Source organism: Onychostoma macrolepis, chromosome 15, assembly GCF_012432095.1.
Source record: "Onychostoma macrolepis isolate SWU-2019 chromosome 15, ASM1243209v1, whole genome shotgun sequence".
Lineage (NCBI taxonomy): Eukaryota > Metazoa > Chordata > Actinopteri > Cypriniformes > Cyprinidae > Onychostoma > Onychostoma macrolepis.
Genome location: NC_081169.1, coordinates 12720236 through 12746563, shown reverse-complemented (window position 1 = coordinate 12746563; position 26328 = coordinate 12720236). Strand labels below are relative to the sequence as shown.

General features: G+C 35.3%; 2 protein-coding genes across 5 annotated transcripts; one reads left to right on the top strand and one right to left on the bottom strand.

Annotated features, from left to right (window-relative positions):
• The first annotated feature begins 797 nt into the window (after window positions 1-797).
• Window positions 798-5159, top strand: atf5b (activating transcription factor 5b). Its single transcript, XM_058799082.1, has 4 exons — window positions 798-1308; window positions 2020-2248; window positions 2520-3654; window positions 3805-5159. Exons 3-4 carry the CDS (start codon window positions 2525-2527, stop codon window positions 3989-3991), a joined length of 1317 nt encoding a protein of 438 aa, XP_058655065.1. The 5' UTR covers window positions 798-1308; window positions 2020-2248; window positions 2520-2524; the 3' UTR covers window positions 3992-5159.
• Window positions 5160-9154: 3995 nt separating this feature from the next.
• zgc:113279 (uncharacterized protein LOC553749 homolog) lies at window positions 9155-18025 on the bottom strand. 4 transcript variants are annotated; one of them, XM_058799080.1, is made up of 12 exons: window positions 17879-18025; window positions 17632-17809; window positions 15061-15182; window positions 14953-14977; window positions 14825-14871; window positions 14114-14721; window positions 13335-13440; window positions 13099-13245; window positions 12958-13018; window positions 11803-11966; window positions 11619-11705; window positions 9155-11459 (listed from the first exon to the last, which is right to left on the bottom strand). In XM_058799080.1, the coding sequence occupies exons 2-12, from the start codon at window positions 17783-17785 to the stop codon at window positions 11427-11429; spliced, it is 1554 nt and encodes a 517-aa protein (XP_058655063.1). In that variant the 5' UTR covers window positions 17786-17809; window positions 17879-18025; the 3' UTR covers window positions 9155-11426. The 4 variants fall into 4 exon arrangements, 3 of the variants coding, with proteins under 3 accessions (XP_058655063.1, XP_058655064.1, XP_058655062.1); XM_058799081.1 differs by having other exon boundaries at window positions 14114-14718; window positions 17632-18018; XM_058799079.1 differs by having other exon boundaries at window positions 17632-18015.
• Window positions 18026-26328: the final 8303 nt, after the last annotated feature.

Here is a 26328-nt window from a genome sequence, read left to right as displayed (position 1 = left end):
TCTTTGATTAAGTTCAAATGAACAGCCTTTTTTTTAAAGTGGAAATCTTTTGTATTAGTGTAAATATGTTCTTATTGTCACTTTTAATTCATTCAATGCATCCTCGTTGAATTAAGTATTAATTTCATTTTTTTTTAATTAAATTAAATCTTACTGACCCCAACATACAGTATATTTAAAATGCATTTAAAATAAATGTGACAGCTTGCCCCAACCTGTCACCCTTGTCCAGAAAACACAGTTCAGCTCTTCAGTTAAATGTCCTTTTATTCTATATCTACTTGACACCTGTCTGAATGTGTGCTAGATATCCAACAGCTACAGAATAAATATGATGATAGTTTAATTTTAGTTTAGAGGACAGAATTCACCCCCACACACAAAAACGTAAGAAATCTTTGAACTAGATGTTTGAAACCAACATACGAACCACAGCTAGAGCAACACATACATTTGTGTAATTGGACTTTTGACTCGAAACCCTGTTGTTTCTGAGATACAGCGTTTGTGACAACTTCTCAGTGTGACAACTAGCCCCGGTCTCCTTTATACAGAGGTGGAAGTGTGGTGCGAATCAAAACAAGCTAATGGGTGTTTTTACAGCAAAAGTCTTGACTTTTTTCCCCGTTTGCAAACAATGGTCTTAAAGATGAAACCTCATTATACATGTCCAAAGCATAAACGGATCAGGACAAATGTGGCAACAAAGTTTCAACTCGGGCAACATTCCAGCAGGTCTGATGCAACAGGGCTGCAACAAGAGTTACATCTCCATAGTGTAATATAGTGTCCTTCCTCGTCGCATGTGGTTAAATAGTGCTTTACAAGGGTTTCTGTGCTTAGATTTGTGCTTCGATATACACCCAAGCTTGTTTTGGCAATCTGGACCCACTTTAATAATCATCAGAATTTACTTATGCTCTACATTTCAAAAAGGAAATGCATTTCTACAACGCGAACGTAGTGAACTTTAATCGAGATCAAGCGGGACATCACAGAGTTTTGCCGACTGATATATGGACTCGAGGTTGAAGTTCGGATTGAACTTGCTCCGTTAGTTTGGACTCTGTGCTGAGGGGCGCGGCGGCGGATGGATACGAGCTCATGTGATGCGGTTACTGTTTGGTTTGACGTGATACTCCTCTGTTCTCCAAAACTTTTGAACGATTTATCGTGTAACCGATCAGTCTCGACATCAAATGAAGAAGAGTGAGACAATGTTCTACTAAATTGAAAACGTGAGCTCTTCCACTGCGGTTTACTGTGCTCACAGATGCTCTTCAGTCCGGATCACCTCAGCACGATGGAGTAAGTGTCAACTTCCATTCAGACTTTTATATGAGCTGCAACTTCCTGTGACAGTGTATATCTCAGTTTAACTAGTTTTCAGAGTTTCTGAACTACAAGAATAACCTGCAGAAATTTATAGAGATAGGGTTTAATCGTGACGTTTTGTTTTGAAAGTGCCCTTAAAATTGCTTAACTGAGTTTCTACATATTTTCTGTACTGTTAACAAGCTTCATTTTGAATAATACAGTGTAATGCTCTATTTTTAGGCACTTTTGATGCCTTTGAGTGGGTTTATAAAACACAATATCGTTTTATAGTTTTAAATTACATTTACTTACATTATAAACTACAGTACAGACTTTTTTATTTTAAACTATAAAAAACATTTTTGTAGTCAATATTTTAAGACTTTATTCTAACCTTTTTTTCACATTTGGCACTGAACTTGACTAGAGGTATCATATTACAGAATAACAAATGAGCTCTAACAAAAGGTCAAATTCAGATTTAAATGTTTAGATTTATTTTTAATTTAAATTATTAGAACATATTGCACTCCATCCTATTAATTTAGTCAATTTAAAAAAAAAAAATTAAAAAAGTGAAATTCCATAAAATGAAATGTTTGAGCTTGTGTTTTTATTTAAATTTTTGACACCTGGAATGCGGAATTAACAATTTCATTTTTTTTTGTAATTTTTTATTTTTTTATTTTTTTTTTCATATAGGTTTCAGTTTTTCGCATCTCTTTCCTGTATGTGGCATTTCTTCGACTCTCATGCATTGTACGCAATTCACCATTTCAACCGGAATACAGCAAATTGTGGTGGCATAGATTATTCCCAGGAAGACTCCCCTCATTTGCACAGCCGGCTTAAGAGCTCCCTCTTTCCTACTGGCTAACGAAGGCCAATCATAGGTGGAGGGAGGAGTCTGCACAGACGTAGGACTAAATTGGTAAGCAGTACGACACTTTTATTTTGTCCGATTGTTGGTGGGAACCGCACTGCAGCGTATGTGTTAATGGCGTACAGTAAGTAAAGCAAATATTTTGGTGATCCACATTGTTTCATCTTTTTTTTTTTTTATGTATTGCTACTTGCATAGTTTAAGAGAAAATACATAGCTGTTCATAGACCATTTGCGCAACCTTGCATGTTGAAAATATTTAATCTATGTGTTCATATAATTCTTTTATTGAATTAATTGGGTTGTTTTTTCTCTACAGATTGGATGACAAAAACTTTTGACGCTTACCCAAACTCAGCTTCCACGGAATCCTCTCCTGGTTCCTCTATCCCACCTTCACCTCTGGAGCATGATGTCCAAATGCCCTCCGACTTGGAGGTTATGACCACTCTTCTTAAAGAAGAACTGGCTCAACTGGAGGATTATTACCTGTATGAATCGGCACCTACGAAATTGGAGAAATGGCAAAAATGTGACAAAAGCTTACAAGCTATGGCTACGCAGTCATACTATCAGTTACCCTGCGCTTCGTACAATGTAAACCAATCTGAAACAAATCCCAGGCTGGTTTCCCTAGCAACTGGAGATCTCGACCTGCGAGGCTTCTGTGGGGGCTCCATGAGCCGACCGAAAGTGTCTCGACCCGGCCCCTACAGCTATATTCGGACACACTGCAACAGCCAAAGAATATCAGCGAACGGATGTAAGGATGTCGAGGTGTTCGAGAAGGAAACGTGGACTTTCAAAGGGACTCATTCAGGTTATGCAGAGCTGGCTTTTGACCAGTGCTCTGTCGACAAATCCTACGGAAAGAGCCACGCGAGCGCAAAGAAGGTTCGAGAATGTGCCATACTATTGAAGGAAGAAGAAAAAAGTTGCTTTACGGAAGACGTGTTTTACCGAGCAGAGATGATGAGAAGTTATGATCTCGGCGGGTCCCTGGAGCCCCACCACAGGCGGGAGGGCCACAGCCACGGGATGAAGATGCTCGGCCACGACGGGATTTCCATGCCCATTTTGCAGTGCGCCGAGAGCGAGAGCTGTCCACCATATAAACAATCTGATGTAGCCGAGTGCTACTTTCATCAGATTACTGCCAATTTAGAGCCATATCACGGCTTCATGAATGAAATCGATCAGCCAATCAGAACTGGGGCTGTTGATATCCAGAATAATGACTACTTGCACCACGAATGCCTTGGGGATCAAAGCTTTGAATGTCTGTCCGGAGACAGTGTTGGGTCCTCTTTGGAGTTGCCCATTCAGAAACCACTACAAAGGTCACGGGAAAGTCAGTGTGTGTTTAAGCCAGATGTTAAAGTAGGTTCCTTGGAGAGAAACCATGGAGAACGCAAGCAGAAGAAGAGGGATCAGAACAAGTCTGCTGCCCACAGGTACTGTACCCACTTTGTTTTTGGTGACTCAGTCAAATGAAAGTGCTAGAATATTGCATGAGTTAATAAAAAGCAAGCATGTTTGCTTCAAACCAGCAGAAAAGCTGAACCATGTTATTTTATTCCACAAATGTTGCTAAAAAACAATAGGTACCGTCAGCGTAAGAGGGCGGAGCAGGACTGTTTGGAGGAGGAGCTTCATGGTTTGGAAGGGCGGAACAGAGAACTTCGGGACAAAGCAGAATCTGTAGAGAGAGAGATTCAGTATGTGAAAGATCTCCTGATTGAAGTCTACAAGGCTCGCAGTCAGCGCTTAAAAGAGGATTCCAGTGCCTAAACCGTCTTTTACCAGCATTTCACTTATACCAGGCTCTGACAGCATGTTTTTATGCTCTAAATAGTTAGTAAAAAAAAACAAAAAAACAAGAGCTCATGTATTAAAATGGTTGTGTTTTTCCAAAGCGAAAGCCGCATGGTTTCATGACACTGAGAGCATAATATCTGAAGCACTGTGATGATAGCCTTGAATACATTCTAATGACCTAGCTTGGTATTTCAATTTACAGTGATATATTTAATGAAAAGCTGCCCATCTCAAGATTTGACTGAATTTCTTTCTTTAACCCTACTGGTTTGTTTTAGTGAACACAATCTGTGCTACTTTTATTGAAAGATATTCTGTACAGGCTTGCTCCGTTCTTTATTTATCATGAAAAATCAGAATTTGTAATAATGTAGCGACATGGTCAGAATTCTTACTATTGTAATAATGCAAAGCACTGCGATGTATAATGTCACTACCTAATGTCACCTGTCTCTTTTGCTTTATATTTTCATGTATTTTCTTCTATTTCTCCTTTATTTGTGAAATATCTCATGTAATTATATTTAGAATACAGGAGAAACAGCTTTTGCAGTTATAATTAAATTGCTTTAAAATATATTATACATGAAGGTTTATAGCATATTAATGACAGATTTTTTTGGCTCAGGTATGGAATGCATGTCTAATACATTGAAAAGCATGATGGGTTACAATTTATTGCATGACCCAAAATATGAAATGAATGCTTTTGTGCATTATGACAATATGTAGAATTTTTATTTTGCCCATTTGTTTTATTCTCATTAACATAGTGCTTTAAAAAAAAAAAAAAAAAAAAATGTGCTTTGTTTTTTTCTTTTTGATTTAGAATGTAATCAGTATGAGATATAGATTGTTTTTATGCAGGTTTGCGGAAAACAATCACTGTCGTTTGCTACAGGACTTAAAATTCTAAAGAATTTGAATGATTTCAACTTATCTGAACAGGTGCACATTACTACAGTAGTATACTGTGCCTCTGAAAACAGACTAGCGTAGCAAATCTGAATGCATTTATTTCTGCAGGTTCTAATGTGTTTCAGAATCTACCAACACTTGATTAATAAATACAAATTATATTGTGCAGTAATTCTTATTTTTGGTTGATTAAAATGTCAATAAATGATTCTTAAATATTTTATGAATATTGTGATGACTAATTATTGCACTTGCTTCATACACACATGATAATGATTGTTCAGAAAAAAAGAACAGTTTATCAAAATAAACACCACTGGGAGAAAAAAAATAATAATAATAATTTTTACAAGGCATTTAAAAACAAACCGATCAATGAAATTCCATTATAAATAGTAGAAATCTGTCAAAAACATTTTTAAAACATTTTATTCCTTTTAAATTCAAACTTACATACTTCTCAGCTGTTGGAAATTTAAATTTTTATTTATCTTCTTTCCATTTGATAAAGCTTTTGTAAGAAAGGGTGATCAATTTATTGCATTATTAAAGTATATTGTATTTATTATTAGAGTATAATTTTAATTGTTATATTTTTTATTATTATTATTTACATTTTCAATACTCAGGCTAACATGCTTACAATACTTTTCGGCTTTGAGCAGAAAATCGACGGCAAACTGCTACTCGTTTAACAAGCTATTGATTCTATATAATCCATTATAATTATGATTTCTCCATCAAACTTGTAGCAGGTTAGACATGTGGCTGGCTGTAATGTGTGATGTGGCCTCACGATGGCATCAAAGGAATAAATGAGACGGCAGGCAGCGCTCGTGCTGTTATTTTTGGTGAGAGAACACCAGCCGCTTTATTTCAGTTTAGATCACAGCGCTCACAGTCTACATACTGTATTACAATTAACTGTTAATAGTAAAACATGCAGTTGCAGGAGAAATGTGTGAACCTCTAATTTACAATATGTTTCTGTAAAAATCGATCCTAAAATATGATTTGCTCTTATACTAATACACTGTAAAAAAAAAAAAAAAAAAAAAAATGATATGTCGAAGTTATTACTATTATTATTACTAGATATTACTATTTATCGTGAATTTGTAAGTGTAAATTATTTCTACAGTGCTTTTTTCTAGAATGTTTAGTGTAGATGAACGCAGTGTTTAAAAATCACGCATGCTAATAAGAAATTTCTGCCTTTTTTCCACGTGATAATTCACGACTTCAAAAAGCTAATCAGATATCAGCTAATTAAGTCTCCAAACGAGAAGTCTTTAATTCAGCAGAATTCCATTTAAATAGTCATTTTTAATATGGCGAAATTCCATTCTTGTTTAAACTCTGTTTCAGTGTTTTTTCAGTTTCTCAAATTTGCGTGAACTAAACTGATAAAATACATAATTAAATAATTAATAATATTATGAAATAATGAAATATATTTTAACGTTTTGCATTCATTTTTAATTTTGTATTTTTTTAGTGTAATATATATATTTTTTTTTTTGTTTGTTTGTTTTAAATGTGATAATAGCTGGGACAAGTTTACTGGCCCCGGGGATCACAAGATGGCCCCGTTCATTTTTTCTTTTTTTTTTTCTTTTAATTATTCCACCTAAACTGAATGGTGTAACGTCATCCTGTACATGAAGAGGTCATATTTGAATATATTATTTATTCGTTTTTAATTGGGGTGTCTTGAGACCCGTCCTCTCGTTTAAAGCAATCTTATTGTTAATCCATAGAGTCTGTCTGATACATAATCATAAGAGAGAAAGCAAGCAGTACACTCATTGCAAATAATTGCAAACATCTCTATTTTTGTTAGATATTTAACTGTCTATTGCTTTTTAACTCTGAAGATGAAAAAAAAGTATTATACAAGCTGTAACATACTAGTGGAAGAATATATTCACATTATCTTTGAATAATATGTCTTTCCCCCAAAATACATGAGTGTGTGTTAAATATTTTCAGAGTAAGAAGAACAATGGATTATATTTTAATAATTCAAATCCTAGCCCCATTCTTCATGTTTAATTTCAAGCACACCATTCACTAGCAATGGTGTGATTAAAATCAATATTTTCTTTCTTGATGCAAGTGCAAGTCTTTCAGTGGATCGCACCTGCTGTCTTTATATCCAGTAACCGGAATTTCATACAGCCTTTTAATAGGCAGTGTGTGATGTGACTTTGCAGAAAGAGAGCTGGGGAATGCAGAGAAAGATGTGCGTGAGAAGCTAAGAGGCGTTAACTTGTGGCCCTCAGGGCAAAGGGCATTTCACTCAGCACTGTGTTTACCTTCCAGCAGATCATGCTTGAAGGAATATAAGAAACACAGTCTGACAGCGCTGGCATCGCTTCAAAGTGTGTGTGTTCTCAGGGTTGGTAGAATACATGCGTGTTTAGACACACCCCACACATCTTTCAATAGAAGGCTGCTGTTGCTTACAGTAAAAGTGATTCTTATCTATTGCCGGTGGAATTTGTCAAGTGATAGTTTTCACTCTTAAAAAAAAAAAAGGTTCTTTACACGCATCTGTTTCATGAAGAATTTTTGACATCCATGGAACTTTTCCATTGGATGAAAGGTAAAATGGAAACGGTAACAGAAAAAAAGATTCTCTAGATTATTTAAGTGTTATAAATGTTCACACACACACACAAAATTATTCCTCTGGCATCACTACAAAATAATTGGAGCTTCAAAAATGATAATTCTGTAGACCTTTACTCTCCCTCATGTCTTTACAAATCTGTAGAATTTTATTTTATTATTCTACTGTGGAACGCAAAAAGAGAAATTTTGAAGAATGGACTAGTTGCTCTTTTCCATCCGTTCCAGTTAATTTCAGTATGTACTAATACATTCTTACAATCAAAAGATGTATCTGTCATATGTTTATTAACAAGCATTAACAAAGATTAATGAATACCATAACAAATTGTTAATGTTAGTTTATGCATTAACTATAAAGTTATAAAGTCCAAATTGTAAGTCGCTTTGGATAAAAGCGTCTGCAAAATGACTAAATGTAAATGTAAATGTAAATAAAGTAATGAAACCTATTGAAAAAATGTTAACAAAATTCGTTGTTAAATGAAATAAAAAATTTAATAATATTAGATATTGATATAAACATTAGAAACGGTAACTTGAAATTCTAACTTTAGTTAAAGCTGACATAACAAAATTACTAAAACTTAAATGAAAACCAGATCGATAGATAGACGTATAAGTTAGAAGTCACATAACAGCTTTGAATGAGGAACAGAGAAAAAGCCATCAATCTCTGAAACTCTTCCCCTCCAGCTGTGTCCGGATCAATGAGTCAGTGAGTCACTTGAGAAGCCGGATCAGTCATCTCTCGTGAACTCTCACGAAGTTGCTAAGTAGAGCGAGGTCAAATGTCGAGCTTTTCAGTGTGTAACATCTTAAATACCAGTCTTAAAGCTATTGTACAACTTCTGAAGACTTGAAACAGCACTCAAGTCATATAAATAACTGTTATGACTATTGTTTTGTCATTCTGGTAGCCCTGTAGCTTCTTTTTATTGTGATTCTACGAAAAGCAGATGGGCATTCTGTGAAATATATCTTTAAGTTCCACAAAAGAAAAGAACACAGGTTAAAAACGACACGAAAGGTGAGCATATAAAAGATTTTAGATTAAGATAGAAATGACTATTACATACATAGACTACATACAAGACAAACAGCAACAGTAGAATGTAACACCTTTATTATTTTCCCGACAGCATGTGTATATGTAACAGAAACTGTGTCTACAACCATAGAAAGAATGTCTCTCTCTCTCTCTCAAACAAGGTCAAGAGGAAAACAACAGAGCAAGCAGATAATTATACTGGTATCTCATCTGTGCAAACCTGCCCCATAATGCCTCTGGCACAGACCTGCGCAAGATATGACTGATGGGAGTCCAAAAACTCATAATTTACATTTATGAGAACTCCTCTTCCCAGAGTAATGCAAAAATAACTCCCATCACCAATAATACAAAAATCTCTGAGTTTGAACACCTTGTTATGATTCCACCAATCATCGACATTTTAAGACCTAATACTTAAAAATCTGCAGTATTCTAAACGCTGTTTACTTTCACACATTACGCATTAGCAAGAAAAAATAACATTCTCATTTTTGTCCAGTAACTTAATACCCATATTAATTCAAAACAAATGAAAATAAAACACATTTAATTATAATGAGGATGTTCAATACAAACTCACATACAACCATTGACCCTAACTCTTATACAGTGAGTATTACCTGATATGAGTATTTATAATTAAAATAAGTTTAGATAGATGACCACAAATAAACAATCAAATATCTTAATTCATACCCACTCCCATAACATGCTAGAAGTCTATTTGGTTTTAAAACCATATTCATGTTAACACATATTTGAAAAAAAAAAAAAAAAAAAATCACACATACTACTTAAGATGTCTTGCAATAAAACATAAATTAAGCCCTGAATATATCATATACATACAGCACCCCTATTATATTTCATATACAAGATATATGCTTCACCCTTGCTATCCCCGTGTAACATTAACAGTGTTACATGCTCGTTGGTTTAATAATGTAAAACAGAAATGAGAACAAATCACAAAATATGAATTCTAAGATACATTAAAGAATATTACTGTTACCTATTACAAAAATATGCTAAATACCATGTTGTTGGAAACACCATACAGTCACAAAACAAATAGGTTTCATTGTGTCTGAGAGAAAGACACTATTAAGAAGAGCTCTAATCAGGGTCACACTCATGACTCTGTATTATTTGTATAATCCTCATTATTGCAAATTACAGCCAGCAATAAGAAACTGTTTTTTTTTTGTTTTCTTACATATAAGCATAAAAGTTAATAAGAATATTTTAAGCGTTTCACCTCAAACACTAGCATGCAGTATACTTTCTAAATCAAATCATCATAGAATAAATGCTACTTGGTTATCATACCACTCTAGTAAATAACGTATTGATATACACATTTGAAGTCAGTTAGATGTTTTAATGTTTTTGAAAGAAGCCTCTTGTGCTCACAATGACTGCTATTAGTTAATTTATTTAATTAAAACAACAACAACAAAAAACAGTAATACTGTGAAATACTATTACAATGACCATTTTCAGCATTTTTCCTTTTTTTTTTTTTTAAGTATATTCTTCCTGTGATGGCAAAGCTGAATTTACAGATGTTTTTCAGCAATCTTCAGTGTCACATAAACCTTCTGAAATCATTCTAATATCCTCAAATGTAATGTGTTTTGCTGCTTAATATTTTTGTGGAAACTTTTATAATTTCTTCAGGATTCTTTGATGAATATAAAGTTAAAAAGAACAGCTTTTAGTTGACAGAAATATTTTTTTAACATCCCAATTGTCTTTTCTGTCACTTTTGATCACTTTAATGCATCCTTGCTGAAAAGATCTATTAATGTCTTTAAAAAAACACCTTACTGACCCCAAATGTTTTAATTTAAAAATAAGAATTCACTTGCAACTTTGCAAAAGGGGAAAACAACACCAGCAATATGTATATATTTTGTTGTAAGTGCTATTAGGAAACATACAAGTATATTGTTGTGCAAAAGCAAAGTACAAGAACTGCTTTTTTTGTCAAAATCTTTTAAATTCAGAATCAGAGAACAATTTAGTGAAAAAAAACAACATCAAATCAATCAAAACAAAAAATAAGTTCCATTGTTGACACAATTACTGCATTTTGCCTTTGTACACCAATATACAGAAAAATTACAGTCTCCTCAATATCAAAACTATTTGCTCTTGGAGCAAATAGGAACGGTGGCATTTGACAGACTCATAGGTCTTACCACATTTTTAATCCTTTTTAAACATGTTGCTACTCAAATGTAACTAACATTGGAAGTTTCACAGAAACCAGCTAATGGGCAACCATCGTGTTTTTGCTCCTCACTTTTCACCCGAACACTGAACAAAATCTACAGTTGCATAATACATAGCTTTACCATGACTTGAAGACTATCCTCATCCTCCTTTTTGAAAAAACAAGTTACTGATAACTAAAACACGTGACGTGTGCATATACGAGTATATATGAAGAGTTTATTTGCAAAAACAGATAACCCAGTTTCTTTCATTTTCAAAAATCATGTTCTTTTTATTTTTCATTATTGTTATGTTTTATTGGGTTAGCTGTATTTTTTAGTTATTTCTTACCTAGTCAAAATAACCCAACTGCAGTTTAATTGAGATTAATTGCACAGAATGCACAATGAAAAAAACATGATTTTTGAAAACTGTTAAAAAAAACAGAGTTATCTGTTTTTGCAAATGAACTCTTCATGTATGTACATTTTGTCTTCAATGTCAGGTAAAAGCTTGTATTCACTCAAAAACATTTACTGTCAGTTAACAGCTCTGCCTGGCTTGACAGAGAAACAACTCTTGCTAGAAGCAGCCGCGCATGTAGCCAAACCGCTCCTGAAAACAGGAAAACAGTTTAATAATCACGTTTAGAATTACTGCCGTGAACATAATGTGTCTACAAATGTGTTATGTAACAGGTTAAAAGTATTTAACACCATTTCAAACACGATTCTCTGCAGTACATTAGTCATCAAGATTAAACACGCCTCACACCTTGATTTCGTTTGACTGAAAGAAGGTTGCTTGTTCACACAGCTTCGAATCCACAGCTCTTTTCATCACACTGAAGCGACCCTGATCCTATATGAAGAAAAAGAAAAAAACAAAAGAGATGACATTCCTACTCTAGTGAATCATGTTGGCCAGCAGCATCAGCATCAGCGTCTCTCATTCTCACTGGAGCGTGTAAATAGCACTCCATTTGAAGGAGGCACTCTAGCGTTTCCATCATCTGCTCCTTGCGAAGGGTGTGCAGTCTGACCCGTCCTGCAGACTCGCACAGCTCCAGCTCCCGCACCGTGTGGTTAAGAGATACTGCCGCACACTGCAACGCACTGAGACCTGCAAAGAAAATACCAGGAATCCATGTTCTTTACACATGGTAGAAATACGCTTCTAATTAGCCATTGCTTTGATCAAAAACAAGCTGAATGTGAAAGCACATGGATTAAGCCAGGGTCTAAAATTAGCACAGTTTGACGGCTAACTTTACCAAGAACTACAACTTACTGCATAATTTAAATTGCAAGATGCAGTTGCTGTTTTATACAAGTCCTCTAATAAAGTGGTCATATACACATACATATATATATATATACACACACATACATACACGCACACATACACACACACACACACACACACACACACACACACACACACAAGGATATACTAGAATATGCTAATTGTTTCCTGGTTGGTAAGGCATATTGATAGCGCTGTAAGGCTCCGTGTGTTAACATTAGATAAATACACTAATAATGAAAAATACTTCTAAAGCATTTATTATTCATAAGTGTTCATTAAATTTAACATTTACTAATATATCATTAAATTGTATCTGTGAATAGAATTTAATGGACCTGAACTAAAATGAACTAACAATGAACATTTGTATTTGTTTTAACTAAGATGAATAAATACTTTAACAAATGTATTGCTTATTGTTACTTAATGCATTAACTAATGTTAACTAATGGAACCTTTTAAAGTGTTACCAAAATATTTATAACTGGTACTGATATTCTTAATTCACTGGAACAAAATTAATACTCTGCCAACAAAAGTTCAACTGCTAGCTCAAATATTTAACCATTAAAACCACATCACTTCTAAGTCTCTCTTTCGTTAATGCAAATTCTGATTACAAACGAGTGACTCAAACGAGTCACCTCTTTTACAACAGGGTAATAAAACAAGTTTGTGACTAGTACTGCTGGATTCTTCTCAGGTGTAGGCAGCAGGAATGCAGCCACTGCCTTACTGCAGACAAAACTCATAAAAGATTTGGAAAATTGGAACAGAAACCAACATAGCAATAACCATTTAGTACCGTTTGCATCTCTTTCCTCCAAATTAATATATACGCCATTTCTCATCAAACCTTTCAGGACCTGTCAAAAAAGATATTTAAAATATGAGTGAATGTGTAGGCTCTGTATGTTAATACTCCAGCACCACATAAAGATTTTACCTCCAAGACTCGAATATATCCATTCTCTGCACTGAGATGAAGACATGTTTTCCCATATCGGTCCTTCACATTGATATTTGCACCAAGTGACACCAAATCAGCCACCATGAAGTGTTGATTCTTCTGTGCAGCAAGATGAAGGGGAGTCTGGGAAGAAAAACAGGCCCATGCAACATTTATGTGTGTTTGTCAAGTGACTGACACTCAGAGAATATGCATGTATGATTGCTTGTCACCTTTCCCTCTGAATCTTTGATATCCAGTTTCTTCAGAGCCACCATCCTTCTGGCAATAACGTACACAAGGGATCTCTTTCCCTCCTCAACAACTCTGTGTAAAAGACTGTGGAGAGAGAATGAAAGCAGTCACTTTCTATTGCATGATCTGTTCACTTTGCATTGTCAATGGTATCGCTAATTGTAAACAACTGCTTTCAATGGGTGGAGTACTACAGGTCTATTCCACTGAAAGGTAAACCCTGCATCGTCTTTTATTGTGTTTGAAAGCACTGTCAATTCAACTGGTGTAGTCTTTCAGGATGTTTGTCAGGTCTGTGCATGCGGCCATTGCCAATAACCATTGTTCAAGTCATTTCATGCAAGAGAGTTTGTTTGAAGACCCTCTGCGCCATCTTTGTTGGCGCTGAAGTGCTTCAGATTTCAGCTGGGTTCCCATTAATCTCTTTTATTCTGCTCTGCTTGAGAACTTAATAATGGGGTTTGTCATAAAGTTGGAAGTGGAAAACTAATGCAGCTGCTTATTGAGCGCGACAACAACGATGGGAGACCCACTTTCGTTCTTTCTGTATTTCATAAAGTTTCAAATGATAAAGGTGGCACTGCAAAAAGTACCCTTGCAATTCTTGGTACTTGAAGATTATTTTCAGAAACTGTGTGCATTTTCTTCATTTTTATAAATTACAGCTGCCTTTGAAAGATTAGTCATTAGGATCTGCATGAAGAAACCATCTGCAATGGCTTCAGTAAGTTCTTGAAGTAAAGAAAAAATATCTTACATCCTTCCGTTTTCGTCTACGGCAAGAAGCTCTTGGTCAGATATGTCTTTCAGCAGATTCTCCTCTCTTTCCAGTTGAGTCCAGAAGAAGGTCATACCACTCCACTCCTCCTCCTGCTGAGAATGTGGCCATGGTGGATAGTTCATCTTTTGAGAAGAACCCTCCCAGACTTCTGGGTTGGGACTGGCGTTAAATGACTCTTGTGGAGAGAGCACCTGGTATTCGCACGAGTTGGCAGGAGAGCAGCTCATTCCATATAGATCATCATACCTGTATTTATCTGTCTCATAACTGCTATAGTCTTCCTGATTCCCAAAGAAGACATTGGCACCCTGGCTGTAAGTTGGGGATGGGTAGGAGCTGGACACAGAATGGACAGGGGAGGTTGAGGAGGGTACAGAGTAGCTTGGAGACAAAGGCATCTCATTTTCCTGGCCATATGTGTTCAAGAAACCTTGTGGAGATGCATCTTCAAACCAGAACTCAGAAGAGTATGAAGCTGAAGGGCTTTTGTTTGGCAATCTGTTTGACTGACAGGTCTTGAGATCCTCCTCCAGCACTTCTACTATAATTGCAAGCTCCTCAAGGCTTTTTGTTTGATGTTTCTTCTGTAACAGACATGAGAAATGCGTCACAACCTGTCTTTGTAATACCAACAAAGTTACCAAACAAGAAGATAGTCCTGCAGTGGCAGAAAAAGACATCACTCACCAGAAAACGTCTCCGGTTTCCACCCGTGTTAACTCGTTTCTTATCCCCTTCGGACGAAAGACAGTGCCGATTAGAAACACAACGAGGTTAAAATCATTATGCTGACATTTTAAATTTCTCAACCTTACCTTTAGAAGTCTTTGAATGTTTTCCCTATAAAAAAAAACAAAACAAGAGTCAGAACATGAAAAGCATGCCTCAGTATGACCGTAAAAGACTAAGACAAAGAATCATACCTGCAGATCTTTAGGGTCAATACCCTTGGCTATCCGTATATTTCTGAGCATGTCCCGTACTGGCATTCTCACTCGGACTCCGAGGTAATTCTTATCAGAAGTAGACTTGTGTTTTTTTGGTCCTAAAGGAACACAGGCCTGTTAGTGATACAGCAGGCAAACAAAACTGCATCCTTCAATATTACACAATGCGAATATAAAGCTTTTAATGTTTTCCAAGTCATACAGCAACAGGATCTTAAGGCTGGAATACAAGATTTTGTCCAGATTTTGCGCCTATTTACTGTCTGGAGAAGTTGACGCTAGTTTGCCAAAAGTCTACAGATGATGGTCAAAGATTTTTCAGCTTCAGACTATTATTGCATTCAGTCTGAGAATTTTTTTAACATGTTTGATTTATTTTGAGCTGATTTTAGAACATATTGTTTTCATTTGGCACGTGCCTCCAAACAACAAGGCACACATTTCTGCTTGAGTTTGTTGTGATTGGAACAACTTTAAAGTCTGGAAGTGTATGATCCTCAGTCGTTTAGTGTATGATGGCCAGTTTTTTCTCAGTGACTACTACAAAGTTGTTCAGTGTATGAAGCCCGTATTTTAGATCTGTTCTGTTTTGAAACATCGTGTAATGTATACCAGCCTTAACATGACATGCATGCAAACTTTAAAATTAATTTACAGTATTTATGCTCATACAGGTCATAACTTCTGTAATGACTCTAGATTTAGACTTGTTTAATGAAAATAACAACATAAGGTGAAATTCTAACTGTATAGTTCGCTTTGCATCGGGTGGTTCTTGGCCTCCACATCATGCATTAAAATTGTATATATATATATATATAGAGAGAGAGAGAGAGAGAGAGAGAGAGTGTGTATAGTGTATATACTATATATATATAGTGTGTGTGTGTGTGTGTGTGTGTGTTTGTTTGTGTGTGTAAAACTATTAAAATCTTCTATATAAACTATCAAAATATTTTGACATCTTAAATCATATAAGACTGACTGATGGTCTTAGCTGTTGGACTGCTTTTAGAATGTTTTAGATTGGTTTTGGTACAGACAAACCAGTTAAACACTAGCTTGGCCCAGCAGAGAGACAATCCTAAACCAAATAATACCATATTAAACCAGCTAAGACCAGCACACCAGCTCAAGCTGGCTTAAACGGTTTCCCCCAAGTAGCCTAGGGATATCAGTAGGGCTGCCACTAACAAATATTTTTATTTCGATTAATCCATTGACTGATTTATCGATTAATCTAAACGATTAATTTCCCACCAAAAAAAATCAACAATTTTACTTAAGAATATTTTATTAAACCAAATGAAATCCAAATTTCTATTAAATCCTTTTTTTTAAAGCAAAGTTCAGTATTATAGTGTCAGAATGACAACATTTCCATGTGTTCTAGTCTACTAATAATAAAATTATAAATCAAAAAACACTTTTTAAATGAGTATTTACCAGAAATATTATTTACAAAAATTTATTTAGGTGAAAAATGTAAATGTGCAGTATTTCTTAAAAAAAAAAAAAAAAAAATTAATTGGAGATGCTTTTGATTATTAAAAGAAAGAGTATAGAAAAATGAAAATGGAAAAAAAAAACTGAATATGGAAAAAAAAACGGATTTCATAGGGCCCCATAATTATAATTTTTATTTTTTTTTGGTAATAAAAATAGATTTAAGTGAACAATAGCTTTTAAAATGACTTAAAATACATATATAATAGCAATAATAATTAGTTCAAATAAAGTATCAAAAGCAAGAAATTATATGGTTTTATTGAATAAAACTGTTAAAATACAAAGTATTATAAACAATAGAGCTAATGTACATTACGCATAACAACAGAGGCCTGCAGGGGGCGCCGATGGCCTGGTGATTATTTTTACACATTACTGCGAGATCTAATCCTTGTTTAATATTGACCAAGAACCATTTAATTTAAATGTCCACTTAATATTTAATATTTGGCCATTTTTTTTGGACAGAAATGCTATAGCCACTGTAATTAAATGAATATGTGGGCACCAAAACCTGTAAACTCGCGATGAAATCGCGATGTATTTTCCTGTGTTTGTGTAGATTTATAAATGATTTACCTTACAAATCTGATGAAATGGCGTTGCGTTCCCAGATGAACCTTATAATAAACCCAAACTAACAACATCATGCAGAGATGGAGTTTGAGACGCTCCACACTTGTAAATGATAACAGTTCCTGTGGAGCTACTGTGAACGGAGCCGCTGTGTGAAGCACATACACGCATTAAAGCGCATATACTGGGTTAGAACTGCATCGCATATAATTATTTTATTAAATCATAGCCTTTGTGAATTCACAATTATGCTTAATTGTGATTTTTAAATGGGTTTAATATATCATGCAGCCTTGGAAAATATTCTAATAATGTGTTTTATGGATACTACCTTCTATTTTGCCGGTTAGTCGACGCGAGCAAAAGTCAATGATTTTTAAAAATCGACGAATCGCGACAGCACTAGATATCAGAGCGATTAATCTTCTCCTGGACAGTGTTTTGGAGATAATTTGTACCCACCTGTTTGACAGCTGTTCTTGGCTTTCTGGCTCGGTACCGGTAGATTCGGTCCATTTGCACTTGAGGGAGATTCTACCGGCAGCGGTGACCCGTCGCACGAATAGTCTTCAGGTGGCTTATCGCGCCCTGCGGCCTTTACCTGACTGCTCACCATCCTGATGTCCGGTTATAAAGCTGACTATAAAGTGCAAAGCGTTCAGACTGTTATGATAATAAACGCACAATGGTCGAGGAATGGGCTGCTCACCTGCTAGACCTCATTCAAGTGTGTCATGTCAGCCGCTGTTTGTTTTCATTGCTTGATTTGAGGAGGCGGGACAGTCACAGCACATTTAACTCCGGCAGAACTCGCTTGAGTTTTAACACGAGAGAACAGTGAACCCATGTGGAGCAAAGCTGTTCAGTCCAAGATGTGCTCAATATAACTTATAATAATAAAATAAGATAAAATAATAAACAAACTTAGCCTAATAAAAATTACAATGTTAACAATTTTTCCCTAAATATCACAGTAGCCTACTACAATTTATTCGTTTATACATACACTAATACATTTATTTATTTATATAATTTACAGCTACATTAAGTATAGTTTATTTCCATATAATACATCTATATATTTAATTAATTGTTTTGATATAGCCTAGTTACAATAATGTGGGAAGTCTCCACTTTATTGTGATAAGGGTGAAGTCAGGTAAAATGGGCCAAATAAGTTTGTAGCATCATATCTCTTTAATTTTTTACAGAAAATCACAATAACTTATCTTGAATTGTTGCTTCAACACTTGTTGACATGTAACAATAATTTGTATTGGTCTGAGTTTTTTAAGACGGGCAGGGCAGAGTGTTACATGAAGCTTATCAGAGAAATTATAAGGTAATTTAGCCTGACATAGTAAATTTCATTCATCACTAATAAGGGTACTAAAGCAATTATAAGTAAGCTTACTAACAAAGCAAAGGTTTATGAACAAATTTTTGACATGCTCTTTCAAATAAAAAAAGTTTAATTTAAAAAAGAAACTTCAATTTTTGTGAAAAAGGTCATTTTAGGTAGAAATGGCTGGTTAAACTAAAATGGGCCACAAATTTCAGCTAAAATGGGCTGCATACACATACACACACAAACACACGCACACTTTTAGACAGACACTGGAGGTGAAAATAGGTTTATAGGCCTAGATATGTATACAATATCTCAACAGTCTAAAAAAAAATTGCATTGCAGACAGTATGACAGGAGGACAGGCAAAGAAAGGAAACAGAGAGACAAGAAGAGAGAAGAGAAAGGGAAAGAAATGAAGATGTCAAAAATGGGCTGTATACACACACACACTTTTACACAGAAATTGAGGGTGAAAATAGGTTTATAGGCCTAGATATGCATCCATACAAACTCTTAACAGTCTTTAAAAAAATACAAGCACACACATGCACACAAAAGACACCAATGCACAGAAACACACACCTATACCAACATGATCAGTTCATTTTTAATTGCATTGTTTAATGAAATATTCATTCAGCTTTCTATTTAATGAAATACATTTATGGTGTTGCTGTGGCACACTAAAGACAATAGTGTCAATTTACTGTTAAAAATAAAACGATTTAAGCTGAAATTACCTATGTTGTTCTCTTTTTATATTGGCCCATTTTACCTGAATGTTGTGCTGTGGCTCAAGAATGTAGCCTACCCGCTGATACTGTAACTCTCAGTATCTTGTCTAGGGTAAATGAATTTTTAAAAAAACGAAAAAAACTAACAAAAAAAACAATATGAATTCTCAAAGATTTGAACGAACAAAAGCCTCAATAATTCGGATAAATGTATCAAAATGCTAATTAAGCATTTGTTTTTGAATTAGGTAATTGTTTTCAGCAATTTATTTTTATTTTTTATTTTTTATTTTTTGATTGGCATTATCTTCAACCGCTGTCGCTCTCTCTCGCCCCATTATTAGATCATACTGACATCTACCGATGACACACAAACACACACTCCCTCTAAAAAATATTCCGCTGACTTTTTATCAGTCCCTGCGATAGGCTACTGTTACTTTAAATCTGGTGGCTACTGTGATCAAAGATTTCAATACGAAGCTACGCAGGCTACAAGTGATTCTTTTCATATTATTTATAGCCTACGTGTTGTTTGTTTTCCTGCATGTGTCACAATAATATTTTAACACCATCACACAATTTAATTAATAAATAATAATAATAATAAAATGGTTCTGTTATTTACAAGCAACACGAAAAAAGTCAGAATGGCTACCTACTGCATATTTCAGACGGAAGGAGGCTATAATGTCATTTGTAAACTGCACATTTGTAAATAACATACCTGCACAATCATTAAAATAATAATAATAATAAAAAAGGGTCTATAGCTAGTACTTCTACTTCTGTAGCTATATAGTGCATTATTTATTTATTTATTATATTAGTGATATATTTCATCATCTGCTGTGTTGTTCTGTTATAGGCTATGTATTATGCATGTTTGCATGTATGTCTGTAGGACTTTCTTCTGCACTGGAAGCTCCTGTCGTCAAGTCAAATTCCTTGTCTGTGTAAACATACTTGGTAATAAAGCTCTTTCTGACTTCTGACATGCATATCAATCACTATTTGGCGCTGACTGGCACAACCCAACATTCCAGTTTTATATATTCGAAATGGACATTCATCTATATTTGTCTCATTCAGTTTGTGTCAAACTATCCCGGTATCCTCAATTCATTATCAATAAATATTTAAGGATAGATTTGTGGGTTTTTTATAATAAATATTTAAACACAGTAGCTATACTGTATCTGACGGCGTTGACACACGGCGAGAGATAGCAAGAGAGAGAGAGAGAGAAACTGTGTTTCGCTGTATTAACACTAGATGGCAGTGCTGCACTACACTGCAGGCGCCACAGCATAATCGACGTCTCACAGTTGTCGACACATTTTTCTTTTGTTTCCATTTCAACAATTTAGAAATCTATGACATACTATTAAAAATATCCAGACAGATAAAATCAGTGTTAATAAATTCCAGTGGGCCTCCTTAATCTTAATCGATGTGGATGTTGGGATATAACACTGTTGACAGTTTTATATCTTAGTTACACATTAGTCTTGTGTTTAAGGTCACAACCAAGGTCCTTAGACAAAGAATTTTATATTTATTCTTTTTAATCTACTTTTCAACTACACTTGTATTACGAATACAACATAAACATACAGTATAAATGATGACATTATTCTCAGCTGATAAATATTTTACTTTTTCTAGAAGAGCTGAAAGGATCGTTAACATGACTGATTTCAGTCATTTTGACTGAATAATTTTCTTTATGCACTTTATTAATGATAATAACAGAGTTGGTGCATAACATGGTCTACAAATCAATGTTGCATTAAATGGTTTTGTGCTTTGTTTTCTATCATTGTACCAATGAACCTAATCGCTCAGCAATTCTGTGAACACGTTCCTAATATTTCAAGATTTAAGCCCTGATAACCATAATGATGCGGGACAGATGGTCTTTTCCTTCTTTTTATTGTCAAAAATTCCCTAGAAGTTTAGAAGTGTCTGACAAAGATGGCTGAATAGGATAGGTGAGTATCGATAATCTTTGTGACATTTCTGACTACATATAGGTCTACGAAGAGTGACGCTGATGTTACAATAATCATATCTTGTAATCAAGCCCACACTTGCTGTAGTCTAAATACTGCAATAACTTGACATTAATTTAACAAACTGTCATTTAGAGATGTATGAACTAATTCAACCTATATTACCAGAGAATGTGTTTAAAATTGAATGTAGAACGTAGGCCTACCACAAAACCAAGATTGGGAGGGGACCAAGATTACAGAGAAACCCATATGACCACAAATCTGAAAATTCTGTCTGATGTCCTTAGACATGAGCAATGATTTCATTGTATGTGTTATTCATCATATTGGTGTTTTTATAAGATTAAGTGCAAAAATGAAACCCCCAAAAGCTTATTAAACGTCAAAGGAGTTCCGGGACAATAACTTGGAAGTTCTTTGGAAAAACTGGACCGCTCCTTTTACTGAAAGCTGTTGTTTAACTAAGATAAGCTTTGAAAAAAAAAAAAAAAAAAAATCCCTGGCAAGAAACCATTTGCTGTTTATTCACAAAAGAGGAAGTATGTCACAGTTTGGGCCCATTAAAACAGAAATTAAAGTTTGTGTATTCCTGAAATTATTAGCTGTTTAATATAATTGTTTGTGTTAATGCTTAATCACAATGTTACACAGCATTCAGAGATTTACAACAATAAATCCTTGATATAAAGGACTGGTTTGGTTGAGGTTTAAAAATGGATATGTTTGAAAGAACACTTTCTCTTCCCATAAGCTTGTGTTGACTCAAAGATGAAAGAAAGTAAGCAATTTCAAGGCGGCATTAACACTGCTGCAAAGATCAGAAGAGGTTTATCAGATCGATGACTCCTTCCCATGAACTAATAAATATCTACTTCTCTCCATGTGAGTCTGTTTCACCAGCAAATCATTAGTCACCAGAACAGGTGCCAAGATATCAGAAGGAGCAAGTTTCTGTTTGATTCATTTCCACTTCCACTTGTAATTTTATAAATATAATTTTTTCGTTTTCAAAATGTTTTATTGCACAGGCTTGCTAATCATTGAAAATGCTGATTAAAGAAACAAAATTATTATCAGAACAAATCATTTAAATTTTATGTGCAAGGAATTGTAAATAAGCAGCTTAAAGGAATAGTTCATCAAAGACAGTTTACCCACCTTCAGTCCATCCAAGATGTAGATGAGTTTGTTTCTTCTTTGGAACAGATTTGGAGAAATAAAGAATTACATCACTTGTTCACCCAATCTGCAGTGAATGGGTGCCGTCAGAATGAGTCTCCAAACAGCTGATAAAACATCACAATAATCCACAACACAACTCCAGCATCAGTTAACATCTAATGAAGTAAACAGCTGCATGTTTGTTATAACAAACCCATCATTAAGAAGTTTTTAACTTCAAACTGTTACCTCCGGCTAAAATATGAGTCTACATCCTGGATGGAATGAGTAAACTGTCAGCAGTTTCTTTATTGGGTGAACTATTCCTTTATTATCTAATGCCTATAATTTTATATTTGCAGGAAGTCACAATGCTGTGAATTAGGGGTGGTTTTTGTAGACTGAAGAGCTTTTTGTTTAGATTGTCAAGTTTCATTAAATGATTATTGATTGACCTTGCTTTCTTAGCAAAAACAATCAAAAACTTCAACAATGTTTTGTAACATGTGACACGATTTTATGCCCAAAAGGAAACAGATAAGAATTTGAATACAATGAAATTAATGTTGAAAGATGTTGATCTGATAGCATAACTCTTCCCACAAATAAAATATGCTAAAATTGTTTCTTAACTGGCCAGCAGGGGCTCTCATACCCGCAATGCCTTCATACAGATAAGATGATGCGCTGGATAGAGAGACATCACTAAGATACATTTCTGTGCCTGATCAGGAGAGAGAGAATAAATGCAGTTGGTCCTACATAAAACAGATCCAGCTTTGGCAGGCACAGGTCTACGTTCTGCTCTGTTAATTCATCTATTGATTATTAACAAGTCACCAGGTCTGTACAGTAAGGGCATAAATTTTCCCAATATGTAACTTCACTGTTTGTTAGGGCTTGGCATCGCTTTATGTCATATGGGTGATCCATGTCCATTTAGGGGAAATCTTGAAAACTGAAAGTATGTATGCATTTACTTATTGGAATAAAAACTGATCTTCACATTTTGCACTTTTTGGAGACAACCTTGGAATTGAAAGTTGGTAAATTAACTTGCTGCCTTATGTTAAACTGTAAATTGCCTTTTTTCCCCACATCAATCTACAATCCATACACCATAATGCCAAAGCAAAAAAAAAAAAAAAAACCTTAAATGATTCCATTGCATAAGTTTTAATATCCTTATCTGGGACAGTTGAAATTCAGCTGAGGAGCATTCATATTGCTTGTAGATGTTACTACACTTCAAGTGAAGTTAACCCGTGGCAAAGGGACACGTGTCTTAATAAAAGGTCTAACAGCCGAAAATGCATATCAGAGCAAAAAAAAAACAAGCCCTGAGGTTAAAAAAAAAAAACTGCCTGTAGAGCTCAGAAAAAGGATTGCATAAAGCCACAAATTTGTGGAAGAGTTCTGAAAAAATTCTGCTCCATTGAAGGTTCACAGATGCATGTAGTCTCCGTTACCCTTAATGAAAGAAGTTTGAAACAACCAGGACTCTTCCTAGAGCTGGCCTCCTGGCCAAACTGAACAAATGTAGAAGGGCTTTGGTTAGACTTGTGACCAAGAACTTGATGGTCACTCTAGTTGAGCTTCATGATCATATGTGGAGATAGGAGTAACAGAAGCCCATCACCTGCAGAGTACCACCCCAAAACTAAAGTGTGTTGGTAGCAGCCTCATGCTGTGGGACTGTTTTTCAGTGGCAGGGACTGAGGGACTCGTTAGAGTAGAAGAAAAACTCAATGCACCAAAATATTGAGATAGCCTTAATGAAAACCTAGTCCAGAGCATTCAGAACCTCAGACTAGACAGAAGGTGCACCTTCCAACAGGACAGTGACCCTAACCACACAGTCTATAAGCAAGAGTGGCTTATAGACAACTCTGAATGTCCTCTGAATTTCCCAGCCACAGCCTGGGCTTGAACGAAATCAAATATTTCTGGAGAAAGATACATCCAACCCCATCCAACCTGACAGAGCTTGAGAGGTGAAGAGTTGAGGAGAAGAATGGCAGATAATTGCCAAATGCTGATGTGCAAAGCTAGTCGCATCATAACCAAAAAGACTTGAGGCTGTAAAGGTGCTTCAGCTAAGTACTGAGTTCAGGGTACTTATGCAATGTACTTATTTATTTTTATTTTCTTTAAATAAATTTACAAAGTTGGGACAATTCTGTTTTTGCCTTGTCATTATGGTGTATGGAGTGTAGATTGATGTGGGAAAAATGTAATAGGCAGAAACATAACAAAAGTGGAAAAAACCCCGAAGGGTATGAATACTTTCGCAAGGCACTGCATAATTTAAAAACTATCAAAAGGATTAAAACTGTTTTTTTTTTTTGTTTTTTTTTTTAAGGATTAAAACCTTTTTTTTTTCATGCTTGTTTAATGACCCATAAATCTTTTTTGCACATGCACCTGTGGAGCAGTCCTCAAGACACTCACAGTTTACAAGCGGTAGGCAATAACTTGGAGCCATTAAAGAGAACTCTCTAGTGACTCTGAAGAACACCATAAAGAAAGATGCTCAGGGTTTCTTCTCACTTGCGTGAACATGCCCTAGTGCTGCTGCAGGGAGGCATGAGGACAGCAGATGTGGCCAGAGCAATAAACTGCAGTGTCCATAATCAAACCAAAAATGGTTCTCTAATGGCAAGAGCAATAATTTACCATTAGTTCAGAGACACATGAATATGAATGTCTATCAATAACTGCCGATGTTCCATTAGCTATAAAAAAAAAGGATTAACTTTAACTGGACTAACAAGACCAGTAGAGACACAGAGGTCAGTGATGTCAAACCATCTGCGAGTTCTGAGATGTTTATCCAGTTCCAAAAAGTAAGAAAAATTGAATAAAATGTCAATTAATAATATATGGCAAAAAAAGAAACAGTTCAATATAAATACATATGTCAAACTGTTTTTTTGTTTTTTTTAAAGGATCCAATAATAGTCATGTTTGGTCGAAAAATTGGTCTCATCAGCATTTAAAAAAACAAAATGAACAATGATACTTTCATGATAGCTTGAGGTGTTGTACCTTGGCATGTCACAACAAATTGTGGTTAAAAAAAACAAAAAAAACCTGCCCAACCATAATCCTGAGGTATCGAATGACATCCTGTTCTCAGCAAACCCAGCTTTTCATAATTGCCATTTAATTAGGCCTTCGATATGGAATTTATTGTATTGGAATGTCTTTGCTTTTAACAGAACAACCTATTATTGGCATTTCCCTGTAGAGTCATTGCTGGTGTATGTCAACAAGCTTATCATCTGATTCATTTGAGACAACAGGAATTTAGTCCGGCTGCCTCAGGCCCTGCACTCTGCTCCTGTCTTCATCCTTTTGTTCAGCTGCTCTCACTCATTCACTCTCTCTTAACCAGTCCCTCCCATCCAGCCCTCATATGACACGAGTGAATCTACAGTGTGGCTTTGTGGCTGCAGATGAATCTATTGACCTTTTGTCTTGTCATAAAAGGATTTTTGCTATTGTTGTATTGTGTATTAAGTCCTTAAAAAGTTTTTCAGGAAGCTTTTGTTACATATCTATTTAGTTGTAGCTTCTACTGCAGCTTGAGCATGTGCAACTACATGCCCCATTTGTTTTGCAATGCTAACAATACGCCATATGAGACAGGTAATCAATGGCTCGATTTTTTTTCCTCACAACAAGTCATGCCTGTACTTGAGTCCAGTTGAGTTCAGTACACATAAAATGCATTTGTCAATCTGTGGGGATTACTTTTGGGTCCCCGTCCGTGTCCACCACAGGGGAGGATACGCACGTGAGGCAGGAGCCGTGTTTGGTGTCTGTTTCTTCATGTATCTGTTGAGTTTGTTGATAGAGTCGTGTGGGTTTGTTTGTTCAGCAGGCCCTTGCC

Coding starts and splice junctions, on each gene's coding strand:
- atf5b (XM_058799082.1), top strand. CDS start 2,525: ATGACAAAAACTTTTGACGCTTACCCAAACTCAGCTTCCACGGAATCC. Junction 3,655..3,804: donor AACAAGTCTGCTGCCCACAG/GTACTGTACCCA, acceptor AAAAAACAATAG/GTACCGTCAGCGTAAGAGGG.
- zgc:113279 (XM_058799080.1), bottom strand. CDS start 17,785: ATGGTGAGCAGTCAGGTAAAGGCCGCAGGGCGCGATAAGCCACCTGAA. Junction 14,722..14,824: donor GAAACCGGAGACGTTTTCTG/GTGAGTGATGTC, acceptor TGTCTGTTACAG/AAGAAACATCAAACAAAAAG. Junction 11,706..11,802: donor AGTGCTATTTACACGCTCCA/GTGAGAATGAGA, acceptor TTCTTCATATAG/GATCAGGGTCGCTTCAGTGT.